This window comes from Cherax quadricarinatus, chromosome 14, assembly GCF_038502225.1.
Source record: "Cherax quadricarinatus isolate ZL_2023a chromosome 14, ASM3850222v1, whole genome shotgun sequence".
Taxonomy (NCBI): Eukaryota; Metazoa; Arthropoda; class Malacostraca; order Decapoda; family Parastacidae; genus Cherax; species Cherax quadricarinatus.
In genome coordinates this window covers 5,632,326-5,658,101 of record NC_091305.1, presented here as the reverse complement: position 1 = coordinate 5,658,101, position 25,776 = coordinate 5,632,326, and the positions used below count along the sequence as shown (strand labels likewise).

Below are 25,776 nucleotides of genomic sequence, written 5' to 3'. Positions count from 1 at the left end.
CTTACATTCTGCTCTTCTTCACTCCTAAAAGATGGTATACCTCCCTGACCAGTGCATGAAATTACTGCCTCTCTTTCTTCCTTAACATTTAAAAGTTCCTCAAAATATTCTCGCCATCTACCTAATACCTCCATCTCCCCATCTACTAACTCCCCTATTCTTTTTTTTAACTGACAAATCCATACTTTCCCTAGGCTTTGTTAACTTTTTTAACTCGCTCCAAAATTTTTTCTTATTTTTATTAAAATTTCTTGACAGTGCCTCTCCCACTCTATCATCTGCTCTCCTTTTGCCCTCTCTTTACCTTTCTTTTACTCTCCATATACTCTGCTCTTCTTATAACACTTCTGCTTTGTAAAAACCTCTCATAAGCTACCTTTTTCTCTTTTATCACACCCTTTTCTTCATCATTCCACCAATCACTCCTCTTTCCTCCTGCCCCCACCCTCCTATAACCACAAACTTCTGCCCCACATTCTAATACTGCATTTTTAAAACTATTCCAACCCTCTTCAACCCTCCCCCCCACTACTCATCTTTGCACTAGCCCACCTTTCTGCCAATAGTCGCTTATCTCTCACCCGAACTTCCTCCTCCCTTAGTTTATACACTTTCACCTCCCTCTTACTTCTTGTTGCCCCCTTACTCTTTTCCCATCTACCTCTTACTCTAACTGTAGCTACAACTAAATAATGATCCGATATATCAGTTGCCCCTCTATAAGCATTTACATCCTGGAGCCTACCCATCAACCTTTTATCCACCAATACATAATCTAATAAACTACTTTCATTACGTGCTACATCATACCTTGTATATTTATCGTCTTTTTCATAAAATATGTATTACTTATTACCAAATCTCTTTCTACACATAGCTCAATTAAAGGCTCCCCATTTACATTTACCCCTGGCATCCCAAATTTACCTACTACTCCCTCTAACATTTTTACCCACTTTAGCATTGAAATCCCCAACCACCATTACTCTCACACTTGATTCAAAACTCCCCACGCATTCACTCAACATTTCCCAAAATCTGTGGAAAATTGGGAGGTCACTAGCAGCTGACCGAGCAGTAGTGTGCACTTGAGGGAAGAATTTGGCAGAGAGGAATTAGTTGTACTTGTGTTCCCTGGATCCCAAGAATGTTTTTTAGTGCTTATTTTCTAACTTCTATTTCTACACACGACTAAGCTTCGAACATAGGTAGATATTCACCTTGGTAAGTAAAGGGTGGATGAACAACTTGTCTAGCAGTGAGGTTGGGATGGCATGTGGACAAGATAAGACAAATTTCGACATTTTTAGTTGATTTGATCACTATTCGGTTTGTAATTAAATCTAGTTCTTGACCAATTTTTAACAAAAGTGAGCCCTCTATGTATGCATAAAATGAACATCCACAACACATCAAAGCTTATGCTAAGACAATAGAAAATATATACAATTCAATTTAAACAAAACTCATTAACTTTACAGTACTTGACCAATTTCTACCTAACAAATACAAGCCTTCCACACGGGCACAAAATGAGCATGCAAAATAGCATCAATGCATTTACTGAAAAAATTAAGGAAAAAATATTTTTGGAAAATAATTTAATTGCAAATGATTACAATGTTCTAATCTGCAGATTGCTGTATGAAATTGACTAGCACCAAACTCATAAGTATGGATGTTTGTGAGGAAGGGGGGCCTTCTATTTATTTTTAACACCCTTTTAAGATTGATAAACTTTCTAAAAGAAACAAAATAGTTTGGGATATTTATTTCTCTTAAACTTACACTATGTACAGTAAAGACAATCTTGTTCGTGGCTTACAAAGTGTGGCTAATTCCAAGCCCCAAACATTTACTTCAGATTATGGTACACAAGTAACCAACAGTGTTTTAGGAGAGGAATTTGCTGCAAATACTGATCATCCATACTTTTAACAAAAAAACAGCACTTAAGTAGCACCTGTGCAGACTGACAAACTATCTACTCTAGACTGCCGTATAATTCATAAAATTACGAGGCATCTGCTTTGCCTTCAGTAACTTTACTTTTCTTAATATACAGTTGTTGCCATTCATTATGCAGTTGGATTACTCCAAGCAGACATTCCTCCATGCATACAATACTAACTTCATACACCATTCTCGTTAATATAATCCAGAGCTATCTTTGTCTAAATTATCATCAAATCAGCATTCACTCTTTCTCATGTTTGATATACTAGTACTATTAGAAATTCGGCTTTTTAAACCCCACAATTTTCTTATGCTAATCACTGAGAATCCTGCAAGTCATACTGCATCACACTATCACTTGGTGTCTTCTAACACAGTGTTCAGCCACATCACAAAGAGGCACATCTTCATTGCTTGTACTTATTCACCATCACACACTGCACAAATTTGATTTCCATTTATTAAATAAATTTTTATCATGAGAATCGATGCCTAGCATGCTTTTATTGAATACAGCACACATTTAATGAAAAGCTATGTATTTTATTTAAGTATTCCTATATTAAAAAAGTGCTAAACCTGTATGGGTCATACAATGCTGTTTATTGAGATATTAATGCATGACTACATCAATGAACACTTTACATTAATATTTTAGTTCAGAATATAGAAAACACAGAAGTGTTTGTTAGAAATCAAGCACACACTCATTTTAAATTATTCAGTTATAAAAAAAAAAAAATCTTTAAACAGTTTAATCTTTAGGGAATGCAAAGTGTCTTTGGTTGTCCTGGGCTCTTTTATATAACTTAGGAACAGCATTCATAAAACTTAAACATATATTTGAACTTTCAACTGCAGCAGATTAACGGTCTCCAATCCCCATCTGAATTCGAGGAGTTTTGGCTTCAGGTAGTACCAAATCATCCATTTCATTTTCGAGTCCTCTTTTCTTAGTGGGTGAATTTGAGTCTTTTTCTAGGAAACTCAGAGCTCTTCTCTGCATTTCGCCATCCTGAAATAAGAGTTAAATATTTTCTTGAGCAATATAGTATTTGCATAAACATTTGTCATGCATTTTTTTTACTCTTATTATAATTATTATTACAAGCAAATCTAAGCGCTAAAGCCACAAGAGTCAGGATACTGCAGGGTTGAATGTGCTAATGGCTTGATAAAGCTCCTGGAGAGTGAAACGTTGCCACAATAAATGTCACATTAGTTGCATGCGTGTCCTATTACCTAACATTGTCAGTAATTCTACCAACATTAATACAGGTTATACAATGTTTCCAGGACAACCAGCAATCAAACAAAAGGCTGAGAAACTTTACTATCTTGTTCAGGGAAATGGGAACCATACAGGTACATCGCAGTATTTGGGACAACAGAGTGTCTTATAAAAGTAATCTGATGTGCTTTAGCAACAAACTTTGGACTGATGAGTAGTGGTCCAGTGGGAAACAATGCTGATAGCATCTGAGAAAGAAGTTGCTACTTGGCGAGTCAGCACCCGCATAAGTTATAGCAAAATCGTCAATATAAACTGACGTCAGACCATACATCAGATGCGAGAACAGAGGCAAGGTTACTGATACACTGGTCACACCTCTGCCCACACCAACTGCTCAATCAACTTTTCCCTTCTCTGGCCACATGCCCTCAATGCACACCCATACAGCCCACAACCCCCATCCAAACCATCCACCCCTACAATTCCCACACAGCCACACACCTTCAACCATACGTCAAACCAACACCTGCCTCCTCCCACCCATGGCTACATGTCTTCACACAACATACCAACCAGCAACCTCCACAACTCTCCATGGCCACACCATCAAACCACAACCTACCCCAACACAACCCACCCATACAATTCCCCCCCCCCAGTGACTATACTTACACCATTAACCCCCCCCTCTCACTATCTGAAGACTACACCTCACCTAGTCCTACACCATTTCCCCATGGCCGCATCTCACCCAATCTTTCACCCTAACATGCAACCCACATGCCTAATTACTTAGTCACACGCCCCACTCATTACTGCCTACACCAACTGCACTCTCACCTGCCCAGTCATTCATCATCCAATCACCATCCACACTGGGCCACTGACAACCACACCTATTAAGAACTATCAAGAAAACAAAAAACTCAGATGGCTGTTTATAAATAACAAAAAGGCACAATACCGTGACTGGAACGATACACAAATAACCCGCACATAAGAGAGAGAAGCTTACGACGACGTTTCGGTCCGACTTGGACCATTGACAAAGTCACACTAACAGAGGTGGAGCAGGACGGCTATATATAGGCAGGAAGAGGTGGAGGTAGTAGTAGTAGTACAAGAATTGTATATAATACCGACAAGATGAAATTAAGACACATGCACAACACCCGGGCATCCCCATCGTAGACGTTTCGCCATCCAGCCAGCCACTGGATGGCGAAACGTCCACAACAAAGACAACCAGACGCCGCACATGTGTCTTAATTTCATCAGTAGTTGTAGTAGAAGTAGAAGAAGAAGAGGTAGTAGTAGTGGTAGAAGTGGGAAATAAGGATGACGAGCCAGTCAAAAACAAAAACAAAAACAAAGGAAGGGGAGCACTGCAAGAGAGCTAGATGCCCACAGAGGGAGAGCAAGCGCACAGAGGTGCGTGAAAGGGGAAGTGGTGAAATAAAATAAATGAAGAAGGAATAGAAACATGAGACAGGAGAGAGAAAGACAACCCAGAGGAGAAAAGGAAAGAGGAAAGGGGAAGAGGAAGAAGAAAAAGAAAGAAAAAATGAGGATTCAGGTTAAGTCACGGGTGTTCTGAAGTTTGGAGCATTTTACAATGTAGTGGGAGAGGAAGGCATCTACAGAGACGAAGCCAGGGCTAAGGTTCCTACAAGGAAAGTTGTGTATTAGAGAGGATTCAACTAGACGGCGACTGTTCGAGTTGGAAGTAGGGAAGACAGTTTTAGCAGAAGACTCTCAATATGAGCTTGAACTTCTTGGTTTTGGTCTTTCCTTTGCCACTTCGCCTACTCCTCGAGCTGGTATTTCCCTGATTAGCTCTTTTGATTCCTTTCGTCAATCTCGCTTCCGTAATCTTCCTGACTTGTCCACTTTTCGTGGTGCTCTCCTTCCTGCTCTTGTTAGTCTGTTTTCCAAGAATCACCACCTTCCACGCCGTTACCAACTTGCCCTTTCTTCTCTTAAATCCAACACTAACATTGTCATACTATCTTCTGACAAAGGTAATTCGGTAGTTATCCTCCATATCAACTGCACCAGTGTTTAACGGGAAGACAACATGGCAGAAAACCTGATCAACTAAATCTCCAAGGAAATGACAGGTCTGTAGGTCTTTTTTCTTCAGTGCCAAACGAGGGAAAGAATTGAGCATTTAAACATGGCTGACCGGCATCCAAACAGCCGCTACTGCCAGACGTACAACTAGCGAAGTGAAATTCTCATCTTTACTGACGTTCATCTGTTGACAGTAGCATCATATCTGTACCACCATCATATCACCTGTACCAGTGCTAACGAGAGGGAAACACAGGAGACATCGTCAAATCAACAGTACAAAACTCCAAGGTTATAGGTCGGATATCCCTCAGTGCCAGTCGTGAGAAAGAAGTGAATAGTTAAACAGTCAAGGTTAATGTTATAGTAGCTGACCTATATTCAGCTGACCAGTGTACAGTGAGAGAATCATAGCAGAAAACGCCAAATATATCTATAAACTCAAGGAAAGTCAGGTTGTAGGTGGCGTTACTCCCCTCAGTGTTTTAAAAATGGCTGAGTCAGCAAAACAGGTCAGGAGACAACAACACCACACAACCCCGATAAATGGAACTGAGGGGGATTTGGAAGGATAAAACCAGGGAAAAGTGAGCAGTGAAGAGGGTTTTGAAGAGGAAATTTTACTAGTAATTCAGTGGTGATTTCTAAAGCAGATACTAAGTGTACTAGGGAAAGGAAAAGAGAAATAAATATTATTGTATATGAGTAAAAGAGCGAAGAGTGAAAATGGCAGGCATTAGGGGGGTACAGGCTGCCATAATTATATTTATATTTCTTCTTCAATTCCATGAAGAAAGTAATCAGTCATGGGGGCTGGAAAAGATGAATGGAGTAACAGCGCCCTGGACAGTAAAAGCCCAACAGTTGCCATCCTACCAGAAAAGTAAATGTCACTATCGCCGCAAGGTATGGCAACACCGCATACCTAAACAAAAACAGTGGCACACAGCTCTTATTGTAGCGCTCTTAAGTGGTGATATCCAAATTAATCCAGGACCTCAAACTATTGTGCAGAGGCAAAACAGACAGATAAATGACGGCAATAATGACGGTCTAGTAGCTAGGAATGATAACCTTAACTCCATATGTAATGCATACATAGGTCAATGTGAGACAATACAGCCATTATTATCTCAAACACTACCAAACAGGTGCATACACTGTACTAAAGTACGCATGAAAAACAGAAAAGGCACCTTATGTAAAATGTGTAAGGGGTGGGTGCATGATGGATGTATGTACAATTATAGCAACGGTGCCAGAATTCATTTTGTGTGTAACAAATGCACTTTGGCACAGTTACCCTTTAGCAGTGATGACATTGATTTACCTAATTTTAATACAAATGACCCATTGCCATATATTGATGATTATGATTTTGTTTTATGAAAACAGGCCTTCACTTTATTCATGTCAATGCAAGATCACTTCTTCCTAAATTGGCAGAGACTAGGATTCTAGCTAACAAAATTAGGGCGGCAGTTATAACCATCTCTGAATCTTGGTTGGATGATACGGTGACTGACGACGAGGTCAAAATAGATGGTTACAATATAAAACGCTTAGATAGGAACAGAAAGGGCGGTGGAGTATGTGCCTACATTAGAAATGACTTAGCTTACAACCCAAGACCTGATTTAAATAACAATAAACTGGAGATTCTATGGTTTGAAGTGCTGCTTCCTAAGACCAAACCCATCTTAGTAGGAACTAGTTACCGCCCTCCTACCCAGGACCAGTTCTTAGAAGACTTTTCCAGAGTCTTGTCCGGAGTTGAAAACAATTGCGAGACAATAATACTGGGCGACTTTAATATCTGTTTTCAACAGCAAAATAACGGGCTATGCAAAAGGTATAAGCAAATTCTAGGATTAAATAGTTACACTCAACTAATTAATACTCCAACCCGGATCACACAGTTCTCAGCCACCCTAATTGACCACATACTTTGTAACCGCTCTGAGAACATTAGTCAGTCAGGCGTCATTACCACAGGTCTTAGTGATCATTTCATCATTTACTGCACCAGGAAAATAACTAGGGATAGGATAGGCCTACACAGGACAATAAAAATGAGGTCAACTAGAAACTACAGTAAAGAAACACTGGTAAATAGGCTACACAATTGTGACTGGACAGAGATAACAAGTTGCACGGACGTAAACGATGCCTGGGAAAAATTCAAAACAATGTTCACTACCATCCTTGATAATATTGCACCAGTTAAAGAGGTTAGGATTAAACGAAGAACTGAACCCTGGATGAATACTGAGATATTAGATAATATGAAATTCAGAGACCAGCTGCTAAAAAGATTTAAAGCAAACAGACAGGATATTGCAGCACTAAATGAATTCCAAAGGGTGAGGAACAGAGTACAGAGACTTATAAAAGGAGCAAAGGCAAAGCACTACTGCTCAAAAATTGAAGAGTATAAGCATAACCCCAGAAAGCTCTGGCAACAACTAAAACAGTTGGGGTATAGCCATAAGCCAGTAGATAGGTCTAACATAGTACTCACTATCGATAATGAGGTATGCCACGAAACATCTAAGGTGGCAAATTGCTTTAATTCCTACTACACATCTGTTGCATCAACACTAGTAAGTAAACTACCAGCTGCATCAAATACCTTTAACACAGACTCTGATAAGTTTCAAACATACTATACCAATAAAGGGGTAACCCCAAACAGTTGTCAACTAGTAAGTGTATCTCATGACTTTATTCAAAAAGAACTAAGCAGGTTAAACCCAACTAAGAGCACAGGCCCTGATAACATCCCATCTAAGTTCCTAAAAGATGGTGCTTCTGATCTGTCAATCCCTATTGCTCACATAATAAATCTATCAATCACCACTAATACAGTACCGGAGGGGTTCAAGGAGGCCAGAGTCACTCCTATCTTCAAGAAAAATAGTAGGTCTGATGTAAGCAACTATAGGCCTGTTAGTATACTCAGTATAATATCTAAAATTCTAGAGAGGGCGGTGTATTCTCAAGTAGTTAAGTACCTTAATGACAACAACATTCTCCATAGCTATGAATCGGGCTTTAGAAGATCCTACTCAACCGACACCTCCCTTATTAATCTGATGGATTACCTGAGAACTGAAATGTCAAAGGGGAACCTCATAGGCATGGTAACCTTAGACCTGCAAAAGGCCTTCGATACTGTCAACCACAATATATTATGTAATAAACTTCAAGCTATTGGTATAGGTTCTGTAGACTGGTTTAAGTCCTACCTTAGCAACAGGAGACAAATAGTCAAAATCAACAAAACAGAATCAGAACCCCTGCCGATAACATGTGGAGTTCCCCAAGGTAGTATTCTGGGTCCCTTATTATTCTTATGTTATGTCAATGATATGCCTATCAGTGTCAAGTGCAAACTCCTACTGTATGCAGATGACAGTGCTCTGTTAGTGTCAGGTAAAGACCCACAAGATATTGCTAATGTTTTAACACTGGAACTGGAGTCCTGCAGCAAATGGTTAGTAGACAACAAACTATCATTACACCTAGGGAAAACTGAAGCCATTCTCTTTGGCACGAAACATAAACTGAGAAGGGTAAATAATTTTAATGTTCAATGTAATGGGGAGCCCATCACTTTGGTTTCATCAGTAAAATATTTGGGAATCCCCTTTGACCCATGCATGTCAGGAGAATTGATAGGGAACAGTGTAGTAAAGAAAGCGAATGCCAAACTGAAATTCCTGTATAGACAAGCACAGTGTCTACCTACTGAGGCTCGCAGGACCCTATGTCTAGCCCTTATACAATGCCATATGGATTACGCTTGCTCTTCTTGGTACTCTGCCTTGACAAAAAAACTGAAAGATAGACTGCAAATCACCCAGAACAAAATCGTAAGATTCATCCTGGGGCTGGGACCAAGAGAACATGTAGGCCAGGAAGAATTACAGCAGTTGGATATGCTGAATGTTGAAGACAGAGTAAAACAACTGAAGCTAAATCATGTTTATAAAATTGCTCACAAACAATGTCCAGAATATCTTGCTGTCAATTTTGTCAAGGTTGGGAACCAAAGCAATCATAGTACTAGGGGGAGAGAGCACAACTTTGTAGTACCCACAGTCAGTGGCCAGGCTTCAAACACCTTTTATTGTACAGCAATAAAGGAATGGAACAGACTACCCGCACATGTCAAAGCCAGTCATAGCATGAACCAGTTCAAGAAGAGTGCCAAAAGGTGTCTGATGAATGTAGCTACAGAAAGGGAGGGGAATGATTTTCTATTTTTTAGCTAACATACGTGTAAATTTTACCTTATTCCTTGTAATGACCCTCGTATTGTAGATAGTCTTAATGACCTTGGTGTAGCAGATAGTCTTTTTAGTATGATAATAAGATGTTATCTTCATTGTAGAATAATAAGAAAATATTATAACCTTTATACTATAATAATAAGGTAAAAGGACCCCAATGGAAATAAGTCACTCTGTCTGACTTTTTTGGGTTATCCTAGGTTCTCTACACATATGCTGCTATGTATGATAATTCTATGTAACTATTTGTGTATACCTGAATAAACTTACTTACTTACTTAATCGCGAGGATTACCTCCGTAATCCTCTCTGACTCGCGCACCTACACTCCCCTCGTTTCCAACCCTCTTGATCGCATCAAGAGAACTTTCAACAAAAAACTAAGGACTCTCTCCGACCTCTGTCCTCCTGACTTTGACCTTGTTCAACGGTTTCGTGTCATCTGTCCCTCTCTTCCCTATTTCTATGGCCTTCCCATAACTCATAAACCTGATATTCCTCTTCGTCCTATCATATCCTCTAGAGGTTCTGTCTCTTATTCTCTTGCTTCTTGGCTGGCCAAAACCCTCACTCCCTTTCTTGGTACTTTTTCTCCTGCCCACCTCCGTCACTCTCAAGACTTCATTGAACGGGTTCGCTCTCTCCCAACCTGTAAGATGCTTAGTCTTGACGTTGAGTCCCTCTTCACCAATGTCCCTCTTGATGATGTCCTTGATTTCCTTAGAGAGAAGGCCCATGAAGGGTTTCTTCATCTCCCTATCCCCACTGATGTCTTTCTTGATCTGATTCGCCTCTGTGTGGACTAACTCCTTTTCCTTCCAAGGAAAATATTATTCTCAAACCTTCGGTGTCGCTATGGGCTCTCCTCTCTCCTGTCCTTGCTAATCTTTACATGGAATACTTCGAGACTGTTCTTCCTACCCTCGATGTGCAACCTTCACTCTGGCTCTGCTATGTGGATGACATCTTTGCTCTGTGGCCTCATGACTCCAGTCTCTTCCAACCTTTTCTTGAAGCTCTTAATAATCTTGCCCCTTCCATTAAGTTTAAAGCTGAATGGGAATCTAATTCCTTGCTTCCTTTCCTTGATGTCCATGTCCACCGCTCAGATACAGGTTTTTCCTTTTCCATTTACCGTAAACCTATGCACAGTGGCATGTACATTCACTACTTTTCCTATCATGCTTCCCCTGTCAAGAAAAAGTGTTCTTATCTCCCTCTTTCTCCGTGCCCTCCGCATCTGTGATCCTCAGTTCCTTCCAGCAGAAATTTCCACTCTTCATAATTCGTTCTCCCGTCTTGGCTACCCTTCCCATTTCATAGAATCTGCCCTCTCACGTGCTAAACGCAATTTCTTCTCTCCCAAACTCTCTACTCATGGGAACTCTTCTATCCTCTGCCTTCCCTACATTTCCGGTCTTTCTAATCTCAACAATTCTCTCCGTCCCTTAGACATCAAGCTTACCTTCCGCCAGACTAACACTCTTCGCAATAATCTCGTTCATACCTCTCCTCCCTCTACAGATGTTCCTGGTGTCTACTCTATTTCTTGCTCCTCCTGTCCTCTTCAATACTTCGGAGAAACTGGTCGATCTCTTTCTGACAGACTTAGGGAGCACAAAAATAGTGTTAGGCTTGCCGACACTAACAATGCTCTTTTCTGTCACGTCAGAGATCATAGCCATCCTATTGACTGGTCTTCTGCTAAAACTGTCTTCCCTACTTCCAACTCGAACAGTCGCCGTCTAGTTGAATCCTCTCTAATACACAACTTTCCTTGTATGAACCTTAGCCCTGACTTCGTCTCTGTAGATGCCTTCCTCTCCCACTACATTGTAAAATGCTCCAAACTTAAGAACACCCATGACTTAACCTGAATCCTCATTTTTTCTTTCCTTTTCTTCTTCCTCTTCCCCTTTCCTCTTTCCTTTTCTCCTCTGGGTTGTCTTTCTCTCTCCTGTCTCATGTTTCTATTCCTTCTTCATTTATTTTATTTCACCACTTCCCCTTTCATGCACCTCTGTGCGCTTGCTCTCCCTCTGTGGGCATCTAGCTCTCTTGCAGTGCTCCCCTTCCTTTGTTTTTGTTTTTGACTGGCTCGTCATCCTTATTTCCCACTTCTACCACTACTACCTCTTCTTCTACTTCTACTACAACTACTGATGAAATTAAGACACATGTGCAGCGTCTGGTTGTCTTTGTTGTGGACGTTTCGCCATCCAGTGGCTGGCTGGATGGCGAAACGTCTACGATGGGATGCCCGGGTGTTGTGCATGTGTCTTAATTTCATCTTGTCGGTATTATATACAATTCTTGTACTACTACTACCTCCACCTCTTCCTGCCTATATATAGCCGTCCTGCTCCACCTCTGTTAGTGCGACTTTGTCAATGGTCCAAGTCGGACCGAAACGTCGTCGTAAGCTTCTCTCTTTAATGTGCGGGTTATTTGTGTATAGCTGTTTATACATATACAGTAGAACCCCCACATCTGCAGATTCAGTTGCCATGATTTAGGTTATCTGCAGTTTACCAAGGTCTGAAAATATTAAGATGAAAGATTGAATTTTTCTTTTTTCTTTTTACTTTTTTGTTTTTCTATCTGATTTGGTTCATTTTTGGTCTGCTTTAACCCTTTCAGGGTCAGAACCCCTGATCTAACACTTGCTCTCAGGGTCAGAGAATAAAAAAAAAAAAAATTTATGAAATGACAGCAAATCTTTTTCTGAAGATAATGAAACCAACAGTACTAAATTTAATGCAAAACTTGCGGAATTACGCTCTCACAAAGATATTTACACTGGTGAGTTTGCCCACTTTGAGCCCTATTTTTGGCCAATTTTGTTGTTCCAGTCAACCAAACTATTTTCCCAGTATTCCTTCTATTCTATCAATTGAGTACAAGAAACAGCCTATTTACCTATTCCAACTACATAATGAAGTCATCAGAAATTGGTAATTTGGAAAATTTCACACAAAATTAAAAAAACTTCCAATTTTCAAATAGGGTCCAGAATAAACAAGGTAGACATTCCTGGCACTAAAACATTTCCTCTGTTCATTAGTTAGGTTCCCAGGCCTCTCCTGAGGGATGGGAAAGGCGGGATGGGATGGGAAATGTGGGATGAGAAAGGGAGTAGGGAGCAATTAGGTTTGGTCTGAGGAAGATGACTAAATGGTCCAATTCCCAATATAATATTACCATTTTCCCACCCCAACAGCACCTCAAGTCTGAAAAGACACTTTCCAACACTACATGTTTAGCATGTTTGCTGAATGATCAAACCCTTTCACCTCTCAAAACCTCGTTCGACCCTTTGTAAGGAACTACCTGTGTTATATTTCAACCCTCAGATCTATATACCTTCTTGATTAACATATCTAGTTCTTTTTATGTACAGGGAATTTATAGGAACCTTTGAACCAAGTGAGAGTAATTGTGGTAAGGGACCTAAATGCTAAAGCAGGAGAAACATTTAGAGGGTGTGGTAGGTAAGTTTGGGGTGCCAGGTGTAAACGATAATGGGAGCCCTTTGACTGAACTTTGTATAAAAAGGGGTTTAGTTACAATACGTATTTTAAGAAAGAGGATAAATAAGTATACAAGATATGATGTAGGGTGTAATGACAGAAGTTTGTTGGACTATGTATTGGTAGATAAAATACTGCTGAGTAGACTTCAGGATGTACATGTTTATAGAGGGGCCACAGATATGTCAGAACACTTTCTAGTTGTAGCTACACTGAGAGTAAAAGGTTGATGGGATACAAGGAAAATAGAAGCAGCAAGTAAGAGAGAGGTAAAGGTGTATAAACTAAAAGAGAAGGAGTTAGTGTAAGATATAAACAACTATTGGAGGATAGATGGGCTAGTGAGAGTATAGGCAATGGGGTCGAAGATGAATGGAGAAGGTTTAAGAATGTAGTGTTAGTGTGTTCAGCAGAAGTTTGTGGTTACAGGAAAGTGGGTGCGGGAGGGAAGAAGAGCAATTGGTGGAATGATGATGTAAAGAGAGCAGTAAGGGAGAAAAAGTTAGCATATGAAAGGTTTTTACAAAGTGATGCAAGGAGGGAAGAGTATATGGAGAGAAAAAGAGAGGTTAAGAGAGTGGTGAAGCAATGTAAAAAGGGAGCAAATAAGAGTGGGCGAGACGTTATCAACAAATTTTGTTGAAAATAAGAAAAAGTTTTTGAGTGAGATGAATAAGTTGACTAAGCCTAGGGAACAAATGGATTTATTTTTTTTTTTATTATCACACTGGCCGATTCCCACAAAGGCAGGGTGGCCCGAAAAAGAAAACCTTTCACCATCATTCACTCCATTACTGTCTTGCCAGAAGGGTGCTTTACACTACAGTTTTTAAACTGCAATATTAACACCCCTCCTTCAGAGTGCAGGCACCGTACTTCCCATCTCCAGGACTCAAGTCCGGCCTGCCGGTTTCCCTGAACCCCTTCATAAATGTCACTTTGCTCACACTCCAACAGCACGTCAAGTATTAAAAACCATTTGTCTCCATTCACTCCTATCAAACACGCTCACGCATGCCTGCTGGAAGTCCAAGCCCCTCGCACACAAAACCTCCTTTACCCCCTCCCTCCAACCTTTCCTAGGCTGACCCCTACCCCACCTTCCTTCCAATACAGACTGATACACTCTTGAAGTCACTCTGTTTCGCTCCATTCTCTCTACATGTCCGAACCACCTCAACAACCCTTCCTCAGCCCTGTGGACAACAGTTTTGGAAATCCCGCACCTCCTCCTAACTTCCAAACTACGAATTCTCTGCATTATATTCACACCACACATTGCCCTCAGACATGATATCTCCACTGCCTCCAGCCTTCTCCTCGCTGCAACATTCATCACCCATGCTTCACACCCACATAAGAGCGTTGGTAAAACTATACTCTCATACATTCCCCTCTTTGCCTCCAAGGACAAAGTTCTTTGTCTCCACAGACTCCTAAGTGCACCACTCACCCTTTTCCCCACATTAATTCTATGATTCACCTCATCTTTCGTAGACCCATCCGCTGACACGTCCACTCCCAAATATCTGAATACATTCACCTCCTCCATACTCTCTCCCTCCAATCTGATATCCAATCTTTCATCACCTAATCTTTTTGTTATCCTCATAACATTACTCTTTCCTGTATTTACTTTTAATTTTCTTCTTTTGCACACCCTACCAAATTCATTCATCAATCTCTGCAACTTCTCTTCAGAATCTCCCAAGAGCACAGTGTCATCAGCAAAGAGCAACTGTGACAACTCCCACTTTATGTGTGATTCTTTATCTTTTAACTCCACGCCTTTAGCCAAGACCCTCGCATTTACTTCTCTTACAACCCCATCTATAAATATATTAAACAACCATGGTGACATCACACATCCTTGTCTAAGGCCTAATTTTACTGGGAAATAATTTCCCTCTTTCCTACATACTCTAACTTGAGCCTCACTATCCTCGTAAAAACTCTTCACTGCTTTCAGTAACCTACCTCCTACACCATACACCTGCAACATCTGCCACATTGCCCCCCTATCCACCCTGTCATACGCCTTTTCCAAATCCATAAATGCCACAAAGACCTCTTTAGCCTTATCTAAATACTGTTCACTTATATGTTTCACTGTAAACACCTGGTCCACACACCCCCTACCTTTCCTAAAGCCTCCTTGTTAATCCTATTCTCTGTCTTACTATTAATTCTTTCAATAATAACTACCATACACTTTACCAGGTATACTTAACAGATTTATCCCCCTATAATTTTTTGCCCTCTCTTTTGTCCCCTTTGCCTTTATACAAAGGAACTATGCATGCTCTCTGCCAATCCCTAGGTACCTTACCCTCTTCCATACATTTATTAAATAATTGCACCAACCACTCCAAAACTATATCCCCACCTACTTTTAACATTTCTATCTTTATCCCATCAATCCCGGCTGCCTTACCCCCTTTCATTTTACCTACTGCCTCACGAACTTCCCCCACACTCACAACTGGCTCTTCCTCACTCCTACAAGATGTTATTCCTCCTTGCCCTATACACGAAATCACTGCTTCCCTATCTTCATCAACATTTAACAATTCCTCAAAATATTCCCTCCATCTTCCCAATACCTCTAACTCTCCATTTAATAACTCTCCTCTCCTATTTTTAACTGACAAATCCATTTGTTCTCTAGGCTTTCTTAACTTGTTAATCTCACTCCAAAACTTTTTCTTATTTTCAACAAAATTTGTTGATAACATCTCACCCACACTCTCATTTGCTCTCTTTTTACATTGCTTCACCACTCTCTTAACCTCTCTCTTTTTCTCCATATACTCTTCCCTCCTTGCATCACTTCTACTTTGTAAAAACTTCTCATATGCTAACTTTTTCTCCCTTACTGCTCTCTTTACATCATCATTCCACCAATCGCACCCACTTTCCTGTAACCACAAACTTCTGCTGAACACTCTAACACTACATTTTTAAACCTACCCCATACCTCTTCGACCCCATTGCCTATGCTCTCATTAGCCCATCTATCCTCCAGTAGCTGTTTATATCTTACCCTAACTGCCTCCTCTTTTAGTTTATAAACCTTCACCTCTCTCTTCCCTGATGCTTCTATTCTCCTTGTACCCCATCTACCTTTTACTCTCAGTGTAGCTACAACTAGAAAGTGATCTGATATATCTGTGGCCCCTCTATAAACATGTACATCCTGAAGTCTACTCAACAGTCTTTTATCTACCAATACATAATCCAACAAACTACTGTCATTTCGCCCTACATCATATCTTGTATACTTATTTATCCTCTTTTTCTTAAAATATGTATTACCTATAACTAAACCCCTTTCTATACAAAGTTCAATCAAAGGGCTCCCATTATCATTTACACCTGGCACCCCAAACTTACCTACCACACCCTCTCTAAAAGTTTCTCCTGCTTTAGCATTCAGATCCCCTACCACAATTACTCTCTCACTTGGTTCAAAGGCTCCTATACATTCACTTAACATCTCCCAAAATCTCTCTCTCCTCTACATTCCTCTCTTCTCCAGGTGCATACACGCTTATTATGACCCGCTTTTCGCATCCAACCTTTACTTTAATCCACATAATTCTTGAATTTCCACATTCATATTCTCTTTTCTCCTTCCATAACTGATCCTTCAACATTACTGCTACCCCTTCCTTTGCTCTAACTCTCAGATACTCCAGATTTAATCCCATTTATTTCCCCCCACTGAAACTCCCCTACTCCCTTCAGCTTTGTTTCGCTTAGGGCCAGGACATCCAACTTCTTTTCATTCATAACAATTATTAACTGTTAAAAATAGGAGAGGAGAGTTATTAAATGGAGAGTTAGAGGTATTGGGAAGATGGAGGGAATATTTTGAGGAATTGTTAAATGTTAATGAAGATAGGGAAACTGTGATTTCGTGTATAGAGCAGGGAGGAATAACATCTTGTAGGAGTGAGGAAGAGCCAGTTGTGAGTGTGGGGGAAGACCGTGAGGCAGTGGGTAGAATGAATGGGGGTAAGGCAGCTGGGATAAAGACAGAAATGTTAAAAGCAGGAGGGGATATAGTTTTGGAGTGGTTGGTGCTATTATTTAATAAATGTAAGGTACCTAGGGATTGGCAGAGAGTATGCATAGTTCCTATGTATAAAGGCAAAAGGGATAAAAGAGAGTGCAAAAATTATAGGGGAATAAGTGTGACGAGTTGTAGGTAGTAGGTTGGTAGACAGCAACCACCCAGGGAGGTACTACCGTCCTGCCAAGTGAGTGTAAAACGGAATCCTGTAATTGTTTTACATGATGGTAGGATTGCTGATGTCTTTTTTCTGACTCTTAAACATGCAAGATTTCAGGTACATCTTGCTACTTCTACTTACACTTAGGTCACACTACGCATACATGTACAAGCATATATATACACACCCCTCTGGGTTTTCTTCTATTTTCTTTCTAGTTCTTGTTCTTGTTTATTTCCTCTGATCTCCATGGGAAAGTGGAACAGAATTCTTCCTCCGTAAGCCATGTGCGTTGTAAGAGGCGACTAAAATGCTGGGAGCAAGGGCCTAGTAACTCCTTCTCCTGTATAAATTACTGAATTTAAAAAGAGAAACTTTCGTTTTTCTTTTTGGACCACCCTGCCTTTGTGGGATGCGGACGGTTTGCTGAAAAAATAAAAAGGCTGTTGAGTATACCTGGTAAAGTGTATAGTAGTTATTATTGAAATAATTAAGAGTAAGACAGAAAGTAGGATAGCAGATGAACAAGGAGGCTTTAGGAAAGGTAGGGGGTGTGTAGACCAAATGTTTACAGTGAAGAATATAGGTAAACAGTATTTAGATAAGGGTAAAGAGGTTTTAGTGGCATTTATGGATTTGGAAAAGGCATATGACAGGGTGGATAGGGGGACAATGTGGCAGATATTGCAGGAGTATGGTATAGGAGGTAGGTTAATGAAAGCAGTGAAGAGTTTTTACGAGGATAGCGAGGCTCAGGTTAGAGTATGTAGGAGAGAGGGAGATTATTTCCCAGTAAAAGTAGGCCTTAGACAAGGATGTGTGATGTCACAGTGGTTGTTCAATATATTTATAGATGGGGTTGCAAGAAGTGAATGCTAGGGTCTTGGCAAGAGGTGTGGAGTTAAAAGATAAAGAATCAAACAAAGTGGGAGTTGTCACGGTTGCTCTTTGCTGATGACATGGTGCTTTTGGGAGATTCTGAAGAGAAGTTGCAGAGGCTGGTGGATGAATTTGGTAGGGTATGTAAAAGAAGAAAATTAAAAGTGAATATAGGAAAGAGTAAGGTTATGAGGATAACAAAAAGATTAGGTGACGAAAGATTGGAGGGAGAGAGTATGGAGGAGGTGAATGCATTCAGATATTTTGGAGTGGACATGTCAGCAGATGGGTATGTGAAGGATGAGGTGAATCACATAATTGATGAGGGGGAAAAGGGTGAGTGGTGCACTTAGGAGTGTGTGGAGACAAAGAACTTTGTCCAAGGAAGCAAAGAGGGGATTGTATGAGAGTATAGTTGCACCAACACTCTTGTATGGGTGTGAAGCATGGGTGATGAATGTTGCAACGAGAAGGCTGGAGGCAGTGGAGATGTCATGTCTGAGGGCAATGTGTGGTGTGAACGTAATGCAGAGAATTCGTAGTCTGGAAATTAGAAGGTGTGGGATTACCAAAACTATTATCCAGAGGGCTGAGGAGGGTTGATGAGGTGGTTCGGACATGCAGAGAGAATGAAACAAAACAGAATGACTTCGAGAGTGTATAAATCTGTAGTGGAGGGAAGGCGGGATAGGGGTCAGCCTAGAAAGGGCTGGAAGTAGGGGGTAAAGGAGGTTTTGTGTGCGAGGGGCTTGGACTTCCAGCAAGCGTACATGAGTGTATTTGATAGGAGTGAATGGAGACAAACGGTTTTTAATACTTGACGTGCTGTTGGAGTGTGAGCAAAATAACATTTATGAAGGGATTCAGGGAAACCGGCAGGGCAGACTCGAGTCCTAGAGATGGGAAGTACAGTGCCTGCACTCTGAAGGAGGGGTGTTAATGTTGCAGTTTCATAACTGTAGTGTAAAGCACCCCTCTGGCAAGACAGTGATGGAGTGAATGATGGTGAAAGTTTCTTTTTCGGGCCACCCTGCCTTGGTGGGAATCGGCCAATGTGTTAATAAAAATAAATAAAAAAGCTCTTTTTATATAAAAGTGATATAACCTGTATTTAATAGAATAAGCCAGACCATGCCAGTCTGCTAGTGGATATCTTTCTTTCAACACACCGGCCGTATCCCACCGAGGCGGGGTGGCCCAAAAGTAAAAACGAAAGTTTCTCCTTTTACATTTAGTAATATATACAGCAGAAGAGGTTACCAGCCCCTTGCTCCCGGCATTTTAGTCGCCTCTTACAACGCGCATGGCTTACGGAGGAAGAATTCTGTTCCACTTCCCCATGGAGATAAGAGGAAATAAACAAGAATAAGAACTAGAAAGAAAATAGAAAACCCAGAGGGGTGTGTATATATGTGCTTGTACATGTATGTGTAGTGCGACCTAAGTGTAAGCAGAATTAGCAAGACGTACCTGAAATCTTGCATGTTCATGAGACAGAAAAAAGGACACCAGCAATCCTACCATCATGTAAAACAATTACAGGCTTTCGTTTTACACTCACTTGGCAGGATGGTAGTACCTCCCTGGGTGGTTGCTGTCTACCAACCTACTACCTAGTCTAGTGGATATATAAGCAATATAAAATTTTGGGAAAGCTAAAAGCAAAAACTTCGAAGAGAGATTTTGATAATTAATAGCAATAAAGCGTGTTCTAAATCAGTGTCTTACCTGCAGCCAAGAATGTCTCAAAGTTTCTTCAATGTCCAGCCTTTGTGATGGCTCACTAACCAAGAGTTTAGTGATGAGATCCTTTGCCTCATCAGATATTTCAGTCCAAAGGCTGTTATTAAAATTAAAGACAGCATTTTTTATCTTGTATCGCAATCTTCCATCATCATCACTATAAAAGGGAGGATAACCTGCCAAGCTGTAATGAAACAAATTAACATTTTAGGTTACTGTAAAAGAAACGTTAGCAATTTTTAGCACATTCAGGGCCAAAAACATTTGTATTTGACCAATAATACAATTATATGATACAACTTAGAGAATACAATTTAGATACAAATGAATTCAATTTTATATCCTTAATAGTCTAGGCAGTCCTATCTAAATATAATCTTCCAAGTACCAATTAAGGCACCTATACCATGTTTATAATCACTGCATTTTTGGTATTTTAAGTTATCGGCATATTACTATTGCATTTTCCACGTGCTATTCTCGTATTTCTTAATCTACTAACACCTCTCCTCTCATCTTTGTATCTTTAACTTTCCGTGACATTCCACAATTATGTGCTTCACCATTACTTATTTCTCCACATTATCTAGGTTTCATTTTCATTTCATTCATTAACAGTCAGAAGTCCACTTCAATGGGGGGGGGGGTCCCTTAGCATGGCAAAGGGGTTCTTGATCCAAGGAATTGAGCCTCTGGTCTCCTTCCTCGGATCAAATTAAATATCCCCTTCTCCTTTTCCCTTCATCTGGCCTTAGACATTTCCCTTGGAAATTACAGCTCCTAGGCTGAAGAAAAAAGGAATTCTTATCTGCTCCATTCCACTGAGGGTCTTAGTGTTCTGGTGTAAGACATGGGAATTAGATTATCTGGGGATGTGCTGGGTTGCTCTCTGGGGTTGCACTGGGAAGCCTGTCTTTTGGTGACAGAAGTATCCTTGGAGACTGACCACTTGTTGGTTCTGGGAGGTAGTGGCCATAGTAAGTATGACTCAGCAGGTTTTTGATCGCCCACCTGTCCTGTCAGCTAAACCTAGTTGGGTTGATTCAGGAAGTGCCATCTTGGAGTGCTGGTTTATTGGCATGAAAGGTATGGTACGGTTTCTATGCAGTATCAGCACTAAATGCCATGCCAAGGGTACTCTTTGGATGCCGAAGGGGAATATGTTTCTCCCCACTCTCAGCTGCTTGTCTGTTGCTGTCTTCCTATTTAATGATAATGAATATTAGTGGAATATCAGAGGATTACTATATCCGTACCTAATATTTGTGTAAAAACAATGACTGGCTATGACATCACAAGATCTACTATAAACTGCAATTTTTTTTTTTTCCAACAAGTCGGCCGTCTCCCACCGAGGCAGGGTGACCCAAAAAGAAAATACTTTCATCATCATTCAACACTTTCACCTCACTCACACATAATCACTGTTTTTGCAGAGGTGCTCAGAACACAACAGTTTAGAAGCATATACATAAAAAGATACACAACATATCCCTCCAAACTGCTAATATCCCAAAACCCCTCCTTTAGAGTGCGGGCATTGTACTTCCCATTTCCAGGACTCAAGTCCAGCTATATAAAAATAACCGGTTTCCCTGAATCCCTTCACTAAATATTACCCTGCTCACACTCCAACATATCGTCAGGTCCCAAGTACCATTCGTCTCCATTCACTCCTATCAAACACGCTCGTGCACGCCTGCTGGAAGTCCAAGCCCCTCGCCCACAAAACCTCCTTTACCCCATTCCTCCAACCTTTTCGAGGACCCCTACCCCGCCTTCCTTCCCCTACAGATTTATACGCTCTCCATGTCATTCTACTTCGATCTATTCTCTCTAAATGACCAAACCACCTCTACAACCCCTCTTCAGCCCTCTGACTAATACTTTTATTAACTCCACACCTTCTCCTAATTTCCACACTCCGAATTTTCTGCATAATATTTACACCACACATTGCCCTTAGACAGGGCATCTCCACTGCCTCCAACCGCCTCCTCGCTGCAGCATTTACAAGCCAAGCTTCACACCCACATAAGAGTGTTGGTACTACTATACTTTCATACATTCCCTTCTTTGCCTCTATAGATAACATTTTTTGTCTCCACATATACTTCAACGCACCACTTACTTTTTTTCCTTCATCAATTCTATGATTAACTTCATCTTTCATAAATCCATCCGCTGACACGTCAACTCCCAAATACGTATCTGAAAACATTCACTTCTTCCATACTCCTCCTCAATTTGATATCCAATTTTTCTTTATCTAAATCATTTGATACTCTCATCACCTTACTCTTTTCTGTGTTCACTTTCAGCTTTCTACCTTTACACACACACCCAAATTCGTCCACTAACCTTTGCAATTTTTCCATAGAATCTCCCATAAGCACAGTATCATCAGCAAAAAGTAACTGTGTGGCTTCCCATTTTGTATTTAATTCCCCATAATTTAATCCCACCCCTCTCCTGAACACCTTAGCATTTACTTCTTTTACAACCCCATCTATAAATATATTAAACAACCATGGTGACATTACACATCCCTGTCTAAGACCTACTTTTACCAGGAAGTAGTCTCCCTCTCTTCTACACACCCTAACCCAAGCCTCACTATCCTCATAAAAACTCTTTACAGCATTTAGTAACTCACCACTTATTCCATATACTTGCAACATCTGCCACATTGCTTCCCTATCCACTACCATATGCCTTTTCTAAATGCATAAATGCAATAAAAACTTCTCTACCTTTATCTAAATACTGTTCACATATATGCTTCAATGTAAACACTTGATCTACACATCCCCTACCCACTAAAACCTCCTTGCTCATCCTCAATTCTACATTCTGTCTTACCTCTAATTCTTTCAATAATAACCCTACCGTACACTCTTCCTGGTATACTCAGTAAACTTATTCCTCTATAATTTTTACAATCTCTTTTGTCCCCCTTCCCTTTATATAAAGGGACTATATATGCTCTCTGCCAATCCCTAGGTATCTTCCCCTCTTTCATACATTTATTAAACAAAAATACCAACCATTCCAACACTATGTCCCCCCCTGCTTTTAACATTTCTGTCATGATCCCGTCCGTTCCAGCTCCTTTACCCCCTTTCATTCTATGTAATGCCTCGACAAAATGGTAACTAACACACACACACACACACACACACTTAACAGGCCTAGTGTCTAATCGACATGTGCCTAGGACAAAATGGTAACTAACACACACACCTACACAAACAGGCCTAGTGTCTAATCGACATGTGCCTAGGACAAAATGGTAACTAACACACCTCCCCCACACTCACATCCTGCTTTCTACCTTCACTCCTAAAAGACAGTATACCTCCCTGGCCAGTGCATGAAATTACTGCCTCCCTTTCTTCGTCAACATTTAAAAGTTCAAAATATTCTCGCCATCTACCCAAAACCTCCATCTCCGCATCTACTAACTCCCCTACTCTGTTTTTAACTGACAAATCCATACTTTCCCTAGGCTTTCTTAACTTGTTTAACTCACTCCAAATTTTTTCTTATTTTCACTAAAATTTCTTGACAGTACCTCTCCCACTCTATCATCCGCTCTTCTTCTGCACTCCTTCACCACTCTTCACCTTTCTTTTACTCTCCATAGCCTCCATAGCCTCTCCATAGCTATAGCCAGTACACTGAGCAAATAACAACAATAAATATGAAGGTTGAAGAAGCAATCAAGGACTGGAATCAGAACATGCACACTCGACTAAATGAATACCTTGATTTCCAAGACGACAAAACTGAACAAGATAAGTTGTCTGATGCAGTAATAATAAACAGTCCACACATTCCTAGTGACATAACACAAGCACAGTGCAAAGAAACTGCTATCAGGATAATACAGAACCACGTACAAGTCATCGTGCAAAACAATGAAATCAAAGAAACACGTTTGCTAGGAAAACCAGGAAGTAAACACAGTATAATGATCCGACTTCATTCATACGATAAAAGAAAGGACCTAATTAAATCAGCAATTACAATGAAAAATGGAGTGTACATAAATGAGTGTCTAACAAAAAAACGTCAAAACCTTCTGTTCAGGCTGAGAAAACTTAAACAGGAAAACAAAATACATCAGTGTTTCACGCGAGATGGGAAAATACTAGTAAGGAAAACATCAACAGGACAACAATATACTATCTCAAATGAACACGATTTCTCTACCTTCCTTAGAAAAGCTGACATTTCTTTAACAGATTAGATAAGTGCCCTTAATACATATATACGTGTGGTGCATATAGTGTACGTTACTATTATATTGTACATTATTATTTTTATTATTTTTCATCACTAGCTAATGAAATACCTCCAATACTCTATACTTCTTTCTTACTGCTATTAATTGCTCATAATTTTAAATTACAAGTCAAATCTTACTCCAAATTAATAATATTCATTATTCTTACCTGTCCATTTAATTTTGTTTATCACTACTTGTTTTTTTAGTCACTTTTCATTGTGTATGCAATTAGTGTATATTCCAATTACTTTTTTGCAAGTACCAAAACTATCTTTTGCTAGCTAGTACCAACTACCTCATTTTTTTTACTTTTATTGTGCAATAAACTGCTCAATTTATTTAATATTACAAATCAGATCTTACTCCTAAACCAATATTATTTCATAGTGACCACCTGTCCATTTAACTTTGTTTACCATTACTTAATTTTAGTCCCTTATATATTTTCTCCTTTATTTTAGCTTTATATAACTACCCTAGTTTATACATTCACAATTGTTAAAATATTCAAGGTGCTATTCTCAGGTGCTAAAGTAGAATAAGTCCACAATTTTGCCATTATATTCCAAAGCTCATTTATTTGATTACCACTTTATTGTTCACCACAACTTACATTAGTCCCTTTTATATTATTATTTTATACTATAATTCTAACTTTAAAGAATTACCTTTATAGTACTACCTACTATCATATTCCCAAGCTCCATTATTTGATTATCACTTTATTTGTATTAGTCCCTTTTATATTGTCTCCTTTATTTTAGCTTAAAAAAAAAAAAACTACCTTAGCTCATTATTTTACATTTGTTAAATAATTCAGGTGCTATTTTTTAGCTTAAGACTATTTACTTTGTTTTATACTTAATTCTAACTATAGATTCACTACAAATCTTATGATTACAAGCATTGATCCTGATACCAACCTCTTATTTAATGACTTAAATGAATCAAACAGTTACTGTAATTACTACACTGCAGAACAATCAAAGGCACTTCTCAGTGCCAACAACAACATAACTATCTTTAACTACAATATCAGATCTTTAAGCAAGCATTACGATGACCTCATAGCATTACTAAATTCCTTACATGCCAATATGTCCATCATTACACTAACTGAAACCTGGCTAAAGCCTGATAGTACAGATGTCTATGCCATTCCTGGTTACACAGCCATACACAACTGTAGGCCAGACCAACAAGGGGGTGGCACAGCCATATACTACTCAGACCAACTAGAATGTATCACTAATACTTGCACAAGGGATGAACATGGGGAATATATAATAGCCAAATTCAAATCCAAATACCTACAAAAACCTCTCACATTGATAAACATTTACAGAGTTCCACAGTCAAACATTAGCCAATTTAGTCAAAACCTAGGAAGTATGATAACTGATGCACGCATGAACAAAGATCACTTACTACTCTCAGGTGACTTCAATATAAATCTCCTGCAAGACCAGGACCCACACGTTACTGAATTCACAAACACAATGAGTAACTGTATGTTGCTACCAACAGTAACAAAACCTAC

At 39.8% G+C, this 25,776-nt stretch overlaps 1 protein-coding gene across 4 annotated transcripts in view; it reads right to left on the bottom strand.

Moving 5' to 3' along the window:
- Window positions 1-1,755: 1,755 nt before the first annotated feature.
- The window catches only part of LOC128695821 (myosin light chain kinase A), a 56,876-nt gene continuing 32,855 nt past the window's right edge, over window positions 1,756-25,776 (bottom strand). For all 4 annotated transcript variants that reach the window (XM_070084798.1, XM_070084795.1, XM_070084796.1 and 1 more), the window contains exons 9-10: window positions 19,931-20,129; window positions 1,756-2,971 (exon numbers count right to left, since the gene is read on the bottom strand). In XM_070084798.1, the coding sequence (XP_069940899.1) occupies window positions 2,822-2,971; window positions 19,931-20,129 (349 nt within the window). In that variant the 3' untranslated portion in view covers window positions 1,756-2,821. The remainder of the gene's footprint in view (window positions 2,972-19,930; window positions 20,130-25,776) is intronic.